Source organism: Pteronotus mesoamericanus, unplaced genomic scaffold (genome assembly GCF_021234165.1).
Source record: "Pteronotus mesoamericanus isolate MK-2021 breed Mesoamerican mustached bat unplaced genomic scaffold, CSHL_Meso_final contig_311, whole genome shotgun sequence".
NCBI lineage: Eukaryota > Metazoa > Chordata > Mammalia > Chiroptera > Mormoopidae > Pteronotus > Pteronotus mesoamericanus.
The window spans coordinates 899,168-914,282 of NW_026555132.1; the positions used below are offsets into that span (position 1 = coordinate 899,168).

General features: G+C 41.7%; 1 protein-coding gene across 1 annotated transcript in view; it reads right to left on the reverse strand.

The window, feature by feature from the left end:
- Positions 1-15,115, reverse strand: part of ACOXL (acyl-CoA oxidase like) — a 264,136-nt gene that overhangs the window by 136,718 nt on the left and 112,303 nt on the right. The window contains 2 exon segments of the mRNA XM_054575576.1: positions 11,371-11,524; positions 14,645-14,692. Coding sequence (XP_054431551.1) covers positions 11,371-11,524; positions 14,645-14,692 — 202 coding nt within the window.

A 15,115-nucleotide genomic window follows, 5' to 3' on the forward strand; every position in this document is an offset into this window, starting at 1 on the left:
TTTTATTTTGTTGATGACTCCTTTGCTGTGCAAAACCTTTTTAGTTAGATGTGGTCATACTTGTTTTCTTTTTCTTTTGTTTCTCTTGCCTGGGGAGACCTAGCTGATAAAATACTGCTACGAATAATGTATGAGATATTACTGCCTATGTTTTCTCCTATGATTTCCATGGTTTGGGTCTAACATTTAAGTCTTTGATCCACTTTGAATTTATTCTTGGGTATGATGTGAGAAAGTTGTCTAGATTCATTATTCCACATGAATCTGTCCATTTTTCCAACACCATTTATTGAATAAACTATCTTTAGACCATTGTATGTGCTTGCTTCCTCTCTTGAATATTAATTGACTATAAAGGTGTGGGTTTATTTCTGGGCTCTGTATTCTGTTCCATTGAGCTATGTGTCTGCTTTTATACCAGTGCCGTGATGTTTTCATTACTATGGCCTTACAGTGTAGTTTGATAATAGGTAGTGTGATTCCTTCAACTTTGTTCTTCTTTCTCAGGATTGCTGTTGCTATGTGGGGCCTTTTGTGGTTCCACACAAATTTTTGAAACATTTGTTCTAGTTCTGTGAAATACATCTTTGTAATCTTGATGGGAACTGTGTTGGCTCTATAGAGTACTTTGGGTATATGGGCATTTTAATGATGTTAATTCTTCCTATCCATGAACAGGGTATGTGCTTCCACTTATTTGTACCTTCTTCGGTTCCTTTCTTCAGTGCCTTAAAACTTTCTGAGAACAGGTCTTTTACATCTTTGCTTAGGTTTATTCCTGGGTATTATATTCCTTTTGTAGCAATTGTGAACAGAATTGTTTTCATAATTTCCCTTTCTGTTATTGGCATAACAGATATTGGCCAAATATAACAGTTTGATATTGGCATATAAAAATGCAACTGATTTCTAGATATTAATTTTGTGTCCTGCTACTTTGCTGAATTCATTTATCAGTTCTAGTAGTTTCTTGGTGGAATCTTTGGGGTTTTCTATGTACAGTATCATATCATCTTCAAATAAAGACAGTTTTACGTCTTCCTTTCCAATTTGGATGCCTTTTATTTCTTCTTCTTGTCTGATTGCTGTGGCTAGGACTCCCAGTACTATATTGAATAAGAGAGGTGAAAGCAGACATCCCTGTTGTGTTCCCGATCTTAAGAGGAATGCACATTCCTCTTAAGTTTTTGTCCATTGAGTATGATGTTAGTGGTGGGTTTGTAATATTTGGCCTTTATTATGTTTAGGTATGTTCCTTCTATTTCCACTTCACTGGTGGTTTTTACCATAAATAGTTGTTGGATTTATCAATGCTTTTTCTGCATCCATTGATATAATCATGTGGTTTTAGCCTTCATTTTGTTTATGTGGTGAGTCATATTTATTGATTTGCAAATGTTGTACCAACCTTGCATTCCTGGTATAAATCCCACTTGATCATGGTGTATGATCTTTTCATTGTATTGCTCTATTAGGTTTGCTAATATTTTGTTGAGGATTTTAGTGTCTATGTTCATCAGCGATATGGCCTGTAATTTTCTTTTTTTGTAGTGTCTTCATCTGGTTTTGGAATTAGGATAATGCTGGCCTCATAAAATAAGTCTGGGAGACTCTCCTCCTCTTGAATTTTACTAAACAGTTTGAGAAGGAGACATGTTAGTTCTTCCTTTGGTAAAATTTACCTGCAAAGCATCTGGTCCAGGGCTTTTGTTTGTTGGAAACTTTTTGATTAGTGCTCCAATTTCGCTAGGTGTAACCTGTCTATTCAGATTCTCTGATTATTCCTGATTTAGTTTTGGAAGATTGTTATGTTTCTAGGAATTTATCCATTTTGTCCAGGTTGTCCAGTTTGTTGGCATATTGTTCATAATATTCTCTTATAAACTTTTGTATTTTTTGGTGTCAGTTGTTAGTTCCCCTCTTTCATTTCTGATTTTATTTATTTGGGTCCTCTCTTTTTTTCTTTTTTGATGAGTCCAGTTAAAGGTTTGTCAATCTTGTTTATCTTTTCAAAGAACCAGCCCTTGGATTCATTAATCTTTCATAGCATTTTTTAGATCTATTTTGCTTATTTCTGCTTAGATCTTTGTTATTTACTTCCTTCTACTCACTTTGGGCTTTGTTTGTTGTTCTTTTTCAAGTTCCTTTAAGTATGAAGTTAGATGGTTTCTTTGAGCTTTTTCTTGTTTTCTGAGATAGGCCTGTAATGCTATGAATTTCCCTCTTAGGATTGCTTTCCCTGTGTCCCACAGATTTTGGATTGTTATGTACTCATTTTCATTTGCTTCAAAGCATACTTTGATTTCTTCCTTGACCTCATTGTTGGCCCATTCATTTTTTTAAGAGTCTGTTTACTTATTTTTAGAAGGGAAAAAGAGAGAAAGAGAAACATCAATGTGTGGTTGTCTCTCCTGTGCCCCCATCCACATGCCTCTAACTGGGGATCTGGCCCACAAACCAGGCATGTTTCGTGACTGGGAATTGAACCAGTGACCCTTTGGTTTACAGGCCAGCACTCAATCCACTCAACCACATCAGCCAGGGTCCATTCTTTGTTTAATAACATGTTATTTAGCTTCCATAATTTTGAGTGTTTTTCAGTGTTCTTCTTGTGACTGATTTCTAGTTTCATAGCATTGTGGTCAGCGAAGATTCTTGGTATGATTTCAATCTTCTTAAACTCATTGAGATTTGTTTTGTATCCTAACGTGGTTTATCCTAGAAAACGTTCCATGTGCATTTGAAAAGTATGTATATTCTGCTGCTTTGGAGTGCAATATTCTGAAGATATCAATAAAATCCATTTGATCTAATGTGTCATTTAATGCTGCTGTCTCCTTGTTGATTTTTGTCTGGAAGATCTATCCACTAAAGTAAATGGGGTGTTAAAATCCCCAACTATGACTGTATTTCTGTCACTGTCTCTCTTTAAGTCCATCAAGATATGCTTCACATATTTAGGTGCTCCTTTGTAGGGTGCATAAATGTTTACAAAGGTTATATCCTCTTGTTGGATTTTCCCTTTATCCTTCTTTGTCTCTTACTTTAGCCTTAGTTTTAAAGCCTATTTTGTCAGATATAAGTACTACTACCCCAGCTTTTTTTCCTTTCCATTCGCATGAAATATCTTTTTCCACCCCTTTACTTTTAGTCTGTGTGTATCTTTCAATCTGAGATGTGTCTCTTGGAGACAACATATATATGGGTCTCGTTTTCTTATCCATTCAGCTACCCTCTGAATTTTGGTAGGAGCATTTAAATCATTTACATTTAAGGTGATTACTCATAGATACACATGTAGTGCCAATTTATTATTAGAGTATTTTTCTCTGTTATTTTCCCTCCTTTCCCTTCTCCTTCCCTTTTCTCTTCCCCTTCTCCTATCCCTTCCCCTTCTCCTTCTTCTTCAGCAAATCCTTTAACATTTGTTGTAGTATTGGTTTGGTGTTAATAAACTCCTTTAGCTTCTTCTCATCTGGGAGGCCCCCTACTTCTCCTTCAATTTTAAATGTGAGCCTTGCTAGGTAAATAAGTCTTGGTTGCAGGTCCTTGCTCTTCATCACCTTGAATATTTCATGCCACTCCCTTCTGGCCTGAAATGTTTCTGTTGAGAAATCAGATGACAGTGTAATTAGTGCTCACTTGTATGTAACTACCTGCTTTTCTCTTATGGCTTTTAAGATTCTCTCCTTAAGCCTTGTCATTTTAATTGTGATGTGTCTTGGTGTACATCTCTTTGGGTTCAACTTGTTTGGGATTCTCTAAGCTTCCTGGACTTGTGTGTCTTTTCCCTTCAACAGATTAGGGAAGTTCTCAGTCATAATCTCTTCAAATACGTTCTGGATCCCTTGCTCATTCTCTTCTCCTTCTGGTATTTTCATGATGCAGATGTTGTTATGCTTCATGTTGTCCAAACATGTTTCTTAAGCTCTCCTCATTTTTTTAAAATTCTTTATTCTTTTTTCTGCTTTGCTTGGGTATTCTTTTGTACTTTGTCTCCCAGATCACTGATTTGATCTTGTGTTTCATCTAACCTACTGTTTATTCCTTCCAGTATATTATTTATTTCAGATATTGCATTCTTTATTTCTGACTGCCCCTTTTTTATGGTTTCTGTGTCTTTTTTTCATGCTGTTGATTGTCCTTATAATCATTACTCTAAATTCTCTACCTGGTAAATGTCTTGCCTCCATTTCATCTAGCTCTTCTTCTGGAGAATTATGTTGTTCTTTCATTTGGGATCTGTTTCTTTTTCTTCCCATTTTGGCTGCTTCCTCGTATTTATTTCTATATGTTAGGTAGATCAGCAAAGACTCTGGTGTAGTTCTTTGTAAATGCTGCTTGCAACTGGCCTTGGTCAACCTGTTTGGAGCTATCAGTGATCCACAGCATGTGGCTCCCTCTGCTGGGCCTGCTTTTGTGCAGAAAGAACCAGGCTGCACACCAAGGCTGGCTTTATTACTACAGGGCCCAGGGGAGTGTCAGCCTAAGTCTCATAGAGCTCCCAGAGATCTGCCAATGTTGTTAAACTAATCAACGGTATACAACCAAGCTGCAATCAAGCTTAAGCTCCACAAGGTGGGGTAGAGTAATTCTTGTAGAGTAGGGCTAATGCTTCCCCTCAGGCTGATGTCATTTGGAGAGGAGTGCTCTGCTTGAGAAAAATGGCTCCTGCAGTATGGGGTATGACTCAGCACAGACATACTGATGGCTGTTCCTTCAGTTCTCTCCCTAGAGCCACCAACCCCAGACTCTCCTTAAGTTTCTCCAGTCCACTCTGCCCTCCCTCTGCCAGGGCCCAAGGTAAGTGGCTGCAAGTGAAATTTTGTGCATTGGCCCTTTAAGAGGCTCTCTGAGTCTCCAGCTATCTCTCTCGGGCAGACAGAAACCCTGCTACCTCATAGCTGGATGTTATCTGGGTTCCGTTGTGGCTCTGTTGCTATAGGCTGGAGAGCCCAGCTTGGGGTTTAGACCCCACACTTCTCAGGGGGAACCACCCAGCTGCCAAAATATCCCTTTGGAACTTCAGTTGCTGACCATGGAAGCCCAGCCAGCCCTCTAGCACCTCCTTTGCACTCCCTACCAGTCTCGTTGTGGTGAAGTGGTTTCCTCTGTCTGTCCATGGTTATAAGACATCTCTCCAGCTAGCGTTCAGTTATTCAGGATAATTTCTCTACTATTTAGTTATAATTCCAGATTGGTCCTGGGAAGAGGTTAGTGTACCTTCTACTTACTCCTTTGCCATCTTGGATCCACATAAACATATCTTTATTATACTTTTTTCCCTGAAATACAACTTTGCTGAGTATAGAATTTTAGATTTTTTTTTTTTTAGTCACTGTCTTCTTGCTTGCATTTTTCCAATGAAAAATCTGTCATAATCCTTATCTCTGTTCTTTTACACATTACATTTCTTTTTCTTCTTCTGGCTGTGAGTTTTGCATTACTCCAGGCTGGTTGGTAGGAAAGGCACAGTTTCCAATCCTGTGTGAACACCAGCTACTGTTCCTTCTGATCCTCTTGGGTAATTCATTCCTCACACGCATGCAGCAATCAGTGCTCAGCTGAATATACAAAGGAAGGCTGCTGCAGATCTCCAAGCTCTCTCTCTGTCCAGTTTTGTTCTGTCCTCTTTTCTGTGAATTCCAGATGCTTCTGTCTCCCTGGATGCTTCATCCAATTCTTCAAATCAGGGAGTTTGCCATGCTCTGCCTCAGTTTTCCCTCCTGAGGCACATTATGGAGACCGTCTCAGGCAGTAAATGGGGCAATTATAGGGCTCATTTGGTTTATTTCCTCTCTCTCAGAGCGCACTGTCCTTCAATGCCTGATTTCCAGTGTCTTAAAACCTGTTTAGTGCAATATATGAACTACACACACACACACATACATACATACACAATGTAATATCCATCTCTTTTTTGGGTCAATCAGAAGGGTACATCTGCTGCATGTTACTTCTACCTGGTCAGTAGCAGAAGTCCCCTACTGCTCATCTGATGGAATCTTAGAACTTCCCAGTCTAATGCACAGTATGTAGTGTACTTGCACATATCACCTGGCTCTTAGAACAGGGAACTAACAAATACTTTACAAGGACTCTTAATCACCAGTCATTAAGGCAATGAAGTATTTGCATAAACATGAATTATGAAAGTTCTAACAAGTATTGTTCATTTAATAATCTGATTTTAGGGGGGAAATCTTTTTGTATAAAGTCTAATTTGTCCCAGGCTGTATACACAAAAAGTAACAGACTATGCTGAAAACATACAGATGGTTGAAAAAGTCTGAGCTTGGAAACAAAGGAGTTAGAAGACAAAAAAAAAAAAAACACATGATTTAATTCTATAGTTTCACTTCTATGCGTACTCTGTTTAACTACTTCACTGCTAAGAATGTTCTTTAAGTAACTAAATGTCACTCTTGCAACATTTAGCCTTTCACCCAAAGAAAGCAGTCATTGCCAAGGCTTCTGTAGGGACAGCCAACCTCAGACTTTCTTGTGATTTCCTGATACAGAGTAATAACATTATTAAAATCCACCACCAAGTGCTAGGGAAACATTGAAATGTGGAGAGAAAGTATCTCAGAATCCAAAGCTTCCCCCAGAAGAGTTTAAGAGCAAACTGGGGAAACATGAACTCCAGCCTGGACCAAATGCTGGGCTATTGTGCATTGATGCTCCTCCTCAGATCCATGTCCAGCCAGGACGAACTGATCATTGTTTGTAAATGTCAATGCTTAGGAGACATTTAAAGGCCCTATCTCTTTCCCATTTTCAAACACATAATCTATTAAGTCCCAAAAGGTCAAATTAGTAACATTCTAGTGAAAACTGAGCTATCAGAGATTTGGGTCTCAGCAGAAGCCACCCTACAGCCTGAAATAGAAAAGTATCCTCTTAAACTCTAGTTTCTTTCTCTTGCCGTGGATACTCTCTGCTGACCTGCAGCTCTCAACTGCATAGAGCAAAACCTTTCTTTCTGATCACTGAGTCTGGGCTGTGTTTTGAAAACAACAGGCTGTGACACACTACAGGTCATGAAATCAGTTTAATGCATCATGACTAGCTTTTCTTAAAATGATATAAAACAAAAAGAAAATACTAGAGCACACCCAAACAGTAAAGCAAACACTGACTGCTTCATGAAATTTGATTTTGTATATGTAGGTTTGTTTAAACAGAATAGTAATGAAAAGTATACCTTTTACTTTAGGTCACAGTCAAGAGTGGAATGTCACTGGTCCAGCAAATATTAAAATTCAGTGTTCATCTCCTGGTGGGAGTAGGAATGGGTATAGCCTTTGTTGACAATACAAATATTGTATAAGTACTTGATCCCAAGGAAACAAACAGCTATGAAAAAAAAAGTACTAGAATGTTGTCTTTAATGTCATTCATTATAATTAAATAACTTGATGTAATGTAGTAGACTGATTGAATAAATTATGGCACACTACATGGTAAATGGCACCAGCCATTACAACTAGACTACAAAGGAGCAACCGTATCAACTCTTAGGTGAAATGGGAAGGTGATACAATTTTAAACACAAATGCATACAATGCAGAGAAAGAGTATAATGTAAGAGATGCAATTACCCTTGGAAAGTGTGTTTGTGGGATATATTTACTTTCCTTTTTGTGTTTTTCAAAAATTTCTACAATGGATATGCATTACTATTGAAGTTAGTAAAAATAGCACAATAAATGTGGTTCTCAATATGCTTTATTGAAGAGCTGTCCTCCACAGTCAGTGCTCACTTTAGAAACATCAGCACACATTAAAGTCAGCAGTCAACAGAAGCAGGATTTCACAGGGTCGTGTGCTTAGAGTATAGGCAAAAATTAGGTGCCGGGTATATTCACATCTTGATAAACTGTACAATGATTTCCCATCCTAGCCCTTTTCTCAAGCCCCTGTCTCCTGCACCACACAACAAAGGAGTCATCAAAATGGGCCTGTGCAGGTTTGAGAGCTAATAAATAGCACCATCACTCTGGACACAAGTAGCCTGTAAGCAATACCAGTGTTCTTTCTCTTCAAAAAGTAACAATACAGTCAGGTGTTAAAAAAAAGTATTGGGATGTAAAAAATAATAATAATAAAGCAAGAGGGCCCAGTTTTGTGGATTAATCCCAACTTCTAAGAGTAAGAAAGAAAAATGAATGTGCACAATATATCTGTCCACCATCCCATTTGCCATCAGTTCATCTCTCCATCTGTCCCCAAGAGCTTACTGAACTATAGCCAGATGTAGGGCTGTACCAATCAAGGACTTGGCTCCTGTCCTCTCAGCCCACATAGCCCAACCTCAGTTTACTCATTTGTAAAACAGTAATAAATTAGAATAAGTAACACTGTCACGTGCCTGCACATGCCAGGCACTGTGCTGTAGGCTTTGTCTCTGTGGACTCAATCAGCTGCCCCACATGGTTCTAGGGACTGAAGGGGCCATCTGAGCGCCCGCCTCAAGTAGTTGTGTGGTCAGGGTTCATTCCTTTTCCAGGGTCTAATTCTGGCTCTCTTTCCTCAATCCTTTCTTTCCCTGCACCCTCACTTGGACCCAGCTCATGCCCATCCTGATGTCCCTAGATGTGCCGTACCCTCCCACACCTTCATCTTGCATGCAACTGTCTCCTCCCTGCAGGTCCTCCACCACACATCAGAGGCTCTCGTTCACCCTTTATGTTGCTAAAGTGGCACTACCTGGGACTCCCTCCCAAGGCTCACTGTCCTCGCAGCCTGGCTGCTGCCCAGGGTCTGCCACACCTTGCCAGGCTCTGCATCCACCTTACATGATGGCAAGTAAATGAGACTATGTGGTGTTTTCTCTCCAAATACCCACAGTAGGCACATCATAAAGATGTCGACTGCCACTTGCTGGGTTCTCACAGAAGCATTTTATGCTCATCACCTCATATAACATAGCCCTCACAACCTCTACAAAGGAAGTCTTATCTCCCTTTTATCTATAGGAAATCCAAGGTGTCCTATTAATCCTATTCCCCAAGAGGGGAATAACTTGCCTGTGGTCACACTGCGGGGTGCTGGCTCCGAAGACAGTAAACGTGTGTTGAAATACACCTTTTAGAAGCAAGACCTACAGGCTGCAAGGGGGTGGTTTTCAGTGTCATCTCAGCAGCCCCAAGACTCAAGTACACACATCCTTACCATTCCTGAAGATTCCTGAAGAAGACACAGTGTGTGGAAGTCTGAACTGAAAAAAATGAGAAGATGCTCATGCTTGTTTTTCAACAAATATTTGTCTCTCTACCAATAGCCTTGTATTATGTATTGAGTGGATACGAGGGTGGGGAGGAGAAAGGAAGGGAAACCAGGGGCCCTGTACCTGGGGGCTGAGGGGCTCCCGGGAGGGCCCTGGTAGGTTCGAGGCTGGCACCCAGCCTGAAGAGCAGCCCTCCAGTCTCACATCTCTTCTGTAACACAGCAGGCAGAAGGGTTACTTCTGCCCTCATGGTGCTGGGCAGTGAAAACAGCATGACTGGACAGGGCCACAGGACAGCAGGATGAGGGCTGGTTGTTTAGGGCAGTCCCACTAGGGCTCAAGACTGACTGAGGGCGAACACTGCCTCTCAGAACAGAGCGCCGGGCCAGGTCTAAGGATGGAGCATCATGCAGGCCAAGAGAAGGCAGGAAGGCCCTGTGTAGGGCAGCTATGATGCGGGGGCCAAGAGACCTTTGGTCATGCCAGCCATGAAGATGTGAAAGGAAATGAGCCATAGGAGGGAGACTAGAAGACTCGAAGGCCGCAGTGGCTTGGAGTGGACCCTTGGGTTGAGTGACGTACCACAGGCTGCAGTATCTGTCTGCCCAGTGCTCCCAGCAGTGCCCCAGCCCTCCCCTGTGCAGGCTGCCCTGCCTCGGAGCACTTCAGGTCTTATCTCCCAGCTGCTGGCCTAACCCTTGTTGCTATGCTGGGAACCCTTCAGCTGTTCCCAGGTGTTGCCAAGTCCTGTTTGAGAGGCAGCCACCTCCCTGGAGCTGCAGATGGAAACGGGCCGCCAGCAGGGCACTAGCGAGAGTCATAATGAGATAATGTCCCTGGCCATCTGAGAGCCTTAGAGTCCACATGCCAGCTGTCACTTTCTTCTCCGTTCTTCTTCTTCTCCATGTAGACACCACACAACATCCCACAAGACCAAGCAACCATGTCCACCACCTCCACCACCATGGATGTGAGCACACATGTGACTGACTGCAGCCCCCATGTCACATGTACATGTTTACTGAGCCTCCTTCAGAGAAATGATCACACTGGTTCTCAGATGGGAGAACACAGGAGGCACTCATTCTCACCGCTGTTGTTCATGTGGGAGAAACCCTCTGGCCCTGCCTGCCGTGAAGGCCCAGCCTCTCTCACCTCACCCCTCCATGGTCTCCAGCTCTGATGCAGAGAGGAAGGGAGTACCCTCTCTAGACACTCATCCTTCACCTTTTATTTTCTACAGCTGCCCTTGACCTCCTCTTAACCCCTTCTTACTGAGGCTAAAACTCTTCACCTATCCCTTCAGGTTCAGCATTGGTGTTTGGAGGCAAATACTCAGCCAAGTTCAAAATCAAACTCAAGCCAAAGGTCCCTCTCTCCTCCGGGAGGCAACGTCTGGGGGACCGGGAAGTGATGCCATCCCAGGGTTGCTGACACAGGGTTGCCCTCAGGGGCTGAACCACAGCTGACACTTGTAGTCCTGCCATATGACCAAGTCACAGGCCCATAGCCCCAGAGCTCGCCTGTCTTGTCCTCAGAGACCCCACTGAGTCCCCCTTCTCACGAGCTCTGGGCCCCTACAAGGTACAGAGTCTCCTTGTATCCCGCAGTCACCTCTGCTCTTAGAGTGGTGGGAACAGGGCACAGATCCCTGCTGTTCTCAGTCCCCCTCAACCCCCCAAACATTCGTACTGGATCTCTCACCTCTGGTGCCCCTCACCACCCCGTCCAGTCTGGACTGAAAACACACCAAGCTGTCTACATGCTGAGCATATCTGGTGTGTCTCCTTCCCAGGATAGAAATTCCTGGGGTACGTTCCTGCTCTCTCCCAAGGGACTAAAACACTGGAGCAGAGCTTTGATCCCTGACCCTCACTGGCCCTTAGCCATACTGTCAACACCACCACCACCAAGTTTAATGGCATTTCCCACAGGCTCTGCAGGCCAGGCATTGCGGCCAAGCCTTCCAAGACACAGTCAGAATAGGTCCTGCAGCACTGGATGAGATGGACGTGACAGACAAGGCTGAGCAACGTACCCAGAGCCACAAGGGCAGTCAGGGTTTCTGCCTGGCACACAGTGCTCCTTCACATGCGCTGGGACATGGGGACCCGTGGGAGGAGGCCTCTGGGATTCACCACGCCTCCGGTGCACTCACAGCTGTCCTGCAGACAGCGAATGTTCTCCCAGGTGCTGTAGGCCTTCAGCCCTGCCACCAGTGCCTGCAATGGGCGACTGTGTACCAGCTCCTTCCCCTGGAAGACATCATCGTCCAGGAGGACCCCAGCATACCTGCGAGACGAGTAGAGATGTGTGACATGTAGCAGTGCCCCAGCACACCAGAAAGAACACAGCACAGGGTAAAACCCACACCTCCCTCTTAGCTCCCAGAGGCTCCACACACCCCTCAGAACTGTCATCCTGCAATCTGAAGCTTCCATAACTTCTTCACTTCTGTCCATGTTTATCCTTCTGCCAGTCCCCGCACAGGCCTCTGCTTACATGGGCACAACCTTAAATCTCTTCCTGCTTTTGTCTACGCAGATAACAGCATATTTCAAACTGTCTCCTACCCCTCATGCAAAAAAAATGTTTCATGTCTTTTGTGTTGTTAAAGGGTTTTTTTCAATCCTCACCTGAGGATATGTTCAGTGATTTTAGAGAAAGAAGAAGAAGAGAGAGAGAAGGGAGAAAGGGAGAGAGAAACATCCATGTGAGAAAGAAACATGGATTGGTTACCTCCTGTATGTTCCCCAACTGGGGATTGAACCTGCAACCTAGGTATGTGCCCTGACTGGGGGTCGAACACACAGCTTTTGGTGCATGGGACAGTGCTCCAACCAACTGAGTCACCTGGCCAGGGCTTGTATTGTTAATGTTTTCAATTCTACTTCCATGGAAAGTTTTGAAATGAACTGTGTGCCAGGCTGATGCATGGCCCCCAGGAGTGCAGGTGCTCACACCTGGAGGCTGAGACTTTGCTACCCACATGACAAAGGGGTTTTGCTGATGCAATTAAATTAAGGACCTTGAGAATGGAGGTTATCTGGGACTATGCACATGAGCCCAATGTCATCACAAGAGCCCTTCTAAGAGAGGACAGCAGGAGAGACATGACAATGAAGCAGGCAGGGCGATGCAGCATGAGAAAGACTCAGCCAGATTTCAAGATGAAGGAAGAAGCCATGAGCCCAGTGGCAAAGCAGCTTCTAGAAGCTAGAAAAGGCAAGGAAATCTATTTTCTTCTAGAGCCTCTAAAAGGACTGTGGCCTTGGCTTTTCATCAGTGAGACATATTTTGGAATTATGACCTCCAGAACTATAAAATAATACATGTGTGCTATTTTAAGCCACTAACTTTGTGGCAATTAGTTACAGCACCAGGAACAAAGTAATACAGGTTTTAAACCATTTCTTCCTTCAACATGCCGGTCCCTGTTTTCCTCATGTCTCAGCCACCTGTGGGTACGACTACTGTGCAGTCCCATAGCAATGTCTGGGCATTAGCCTCCACCTGCACACCTTTGCCTCGGTTCTGGCTTTCTTCTTTGCTCTCTTTCAAACCACCACAGCTTTCCCTCTCTCTCTTCTTTTGAAGACCACCCTATCAGCCTTGTTTATAAAGCATCTTTTCAAATGAGTCCTCATCTGTCACAACTGCTAGGAATAAAACTTCACTGAACACTCTCTGTGCTCAGTCAAACCCTAGGACACAGAGGAAGCCTCAGGATCAGGCAGTAAGGTCAAGGGTGGTTGACACATGGGCTGGGCACTTTCCTCAAAGCACCTTGAACTTACAGGAAGGATAGAGGAAAGTAGCCTGAAGCCTGGCCTCACTAGTCTTCTCCAAGGAAGCCAGATGCTGGAGGCTGATTACATTGACAGTCATTAGAGGTGTTGATTCCTTTATCGCTCTCCATCAACTGAGGGTCTTCTATTGAGATGATTGTCATATACTCTTCTTCTTTATAATAGTAGTATGTTCAATTATGTAGTTATTTTCAAATGTTAAACCAACCTAACATTCCTCGGATAAATCCCATTTAGTCCCTGCTTTTATAGGTCTTATATTTTACTGTACTGGATCTACTAATATTTTGGTCATAAGGGACACTGGTCTCATGTCTTTGTCTGGTTTTTGATGTCAGTCTAATGCTCCAATTAGTTGGAAAGTTTTCTCTTCTCCTTTATTTTCTGACAGAGTTTGTGTAAAATCAGTATGTTTTCTTTCCTTCAAAACTTGGTAGATTTCACCAGTAATGCCAGAGAAAGCTATTCAGATTTTCTATTTCTTTTTAAATCATTTTTGGTAGTATGTACCTTTCAAGAAATTTATCTATTTCATTTATGTTGTCAAATGTATTGCATGACATTGACATGCTATCAATAGCAACAATAATACAGGGTGGGGCAAAAGTAAGTTTACAGCTGTGTGTATGCAAAATGCAGTTTATTGTTATATCATTCATTAATTATTTTATTATTTTCCATCTAAACAACTGTAAACATACTATGCACGCCCCATATTTAATTCTATTCTTTGAACATCGTTGTTTTTTTTTTCTTGATCAACCTAGTTAAATGTCTATCCATTTTATCTACCTTTTGAAAAAGGAAAAGTAGTTTTGGGCTTAATTATTTTTTTCTCTCATTGATTTCTGCTCTCATTCTTTTTATTCTTTCTACTTACTTCAGATTTAATTTGTTCTTTTTTCTAGCTTCTTAAAATAGAAATTTACACTATTGGATTTAAACCTTTATTCTTTCCTAACAAAAGCACTTAAAGGTATACATTTTCCTCTGACAACTGCATTAGCCATATATAATAGGTTTTTATATGTTGTGCTTCATTTTCATGTTGCTCAAAATATTTTCTAATTTCCTTTGTAATTTCTTTTTTTTAAAGATTTTATTTATTTATTTTTAGAGAAGGGAAGGGAAGGAGAAAGAAAGGGAGAGAAACATCAATGTGTGGTTGCATCTCATGTGCCCCTTACTGAGGACCTGGCCTGCAACCCAGGCATGTGCCCTACACTGGGAATTGAATGAGCCACCCTTTGGTTCACCAGCCAGTGCTCAATCCACTGAGCCACACCAGCGAGAGCTGTAATTTCTTCTTTGGCCTGTGAATTATGTGTGGTGTTTAGTTTCCTAATATTTGTGGATTATTCTAAATATTATCCTGTTGTTTATTTCTAATTAATTTTGTTCTAATCATAGAACACACTTAAAAAAAGATTTTATTTGTTTATTTTTTGAGAGGGGAAGAGAGGGAGAAAGAGAGGGAAAGAAACATCAGTTAGTTGTCTCTCATATGCGCCCCATTTGAGGACCAAATCTGCAACCCAGGCATATGCCCCCACTGGAAATTGAACTGGCAGCCTTTCCCTTTGTGGAATGATACCCAACCAACTGAGAAACACTGGTCAGGGCCAGAGAATACACTTTGTATGATTTCAATCTTTTTAAATTTACACAATCTGTTTTGATAAATGTTCTATTGATATGTGCTATTGTTGGGTAGAGTGTTCAAGAGATGTCATTGAGATCAAGTCCATTAGTGATGTTCATATCATTTATATCATTACTGGTTTCCTGTCTATTTATTATATCAACTACTCAGGAGGATTGATGTCCACAATCATAATTTTGAATTTGTTAATTTCTCCTTTTCATCCTTCCCATATTTGTTTCATGTATTTTGAGGCTATTTTATAGAGTTCATACATATTTAGATTGTTATGTCTTCTAAATGAGTAGACTGCTTTATCATTACATAGTATTCCTCTTTATCTCTGGAAATGTTCCTTTTTCTAAAGTCTACTCCAGCTCTCTTTCATAGCTTTTTAGTGTTTGAAGGTATAAATTTTTTGCATACTTTTAG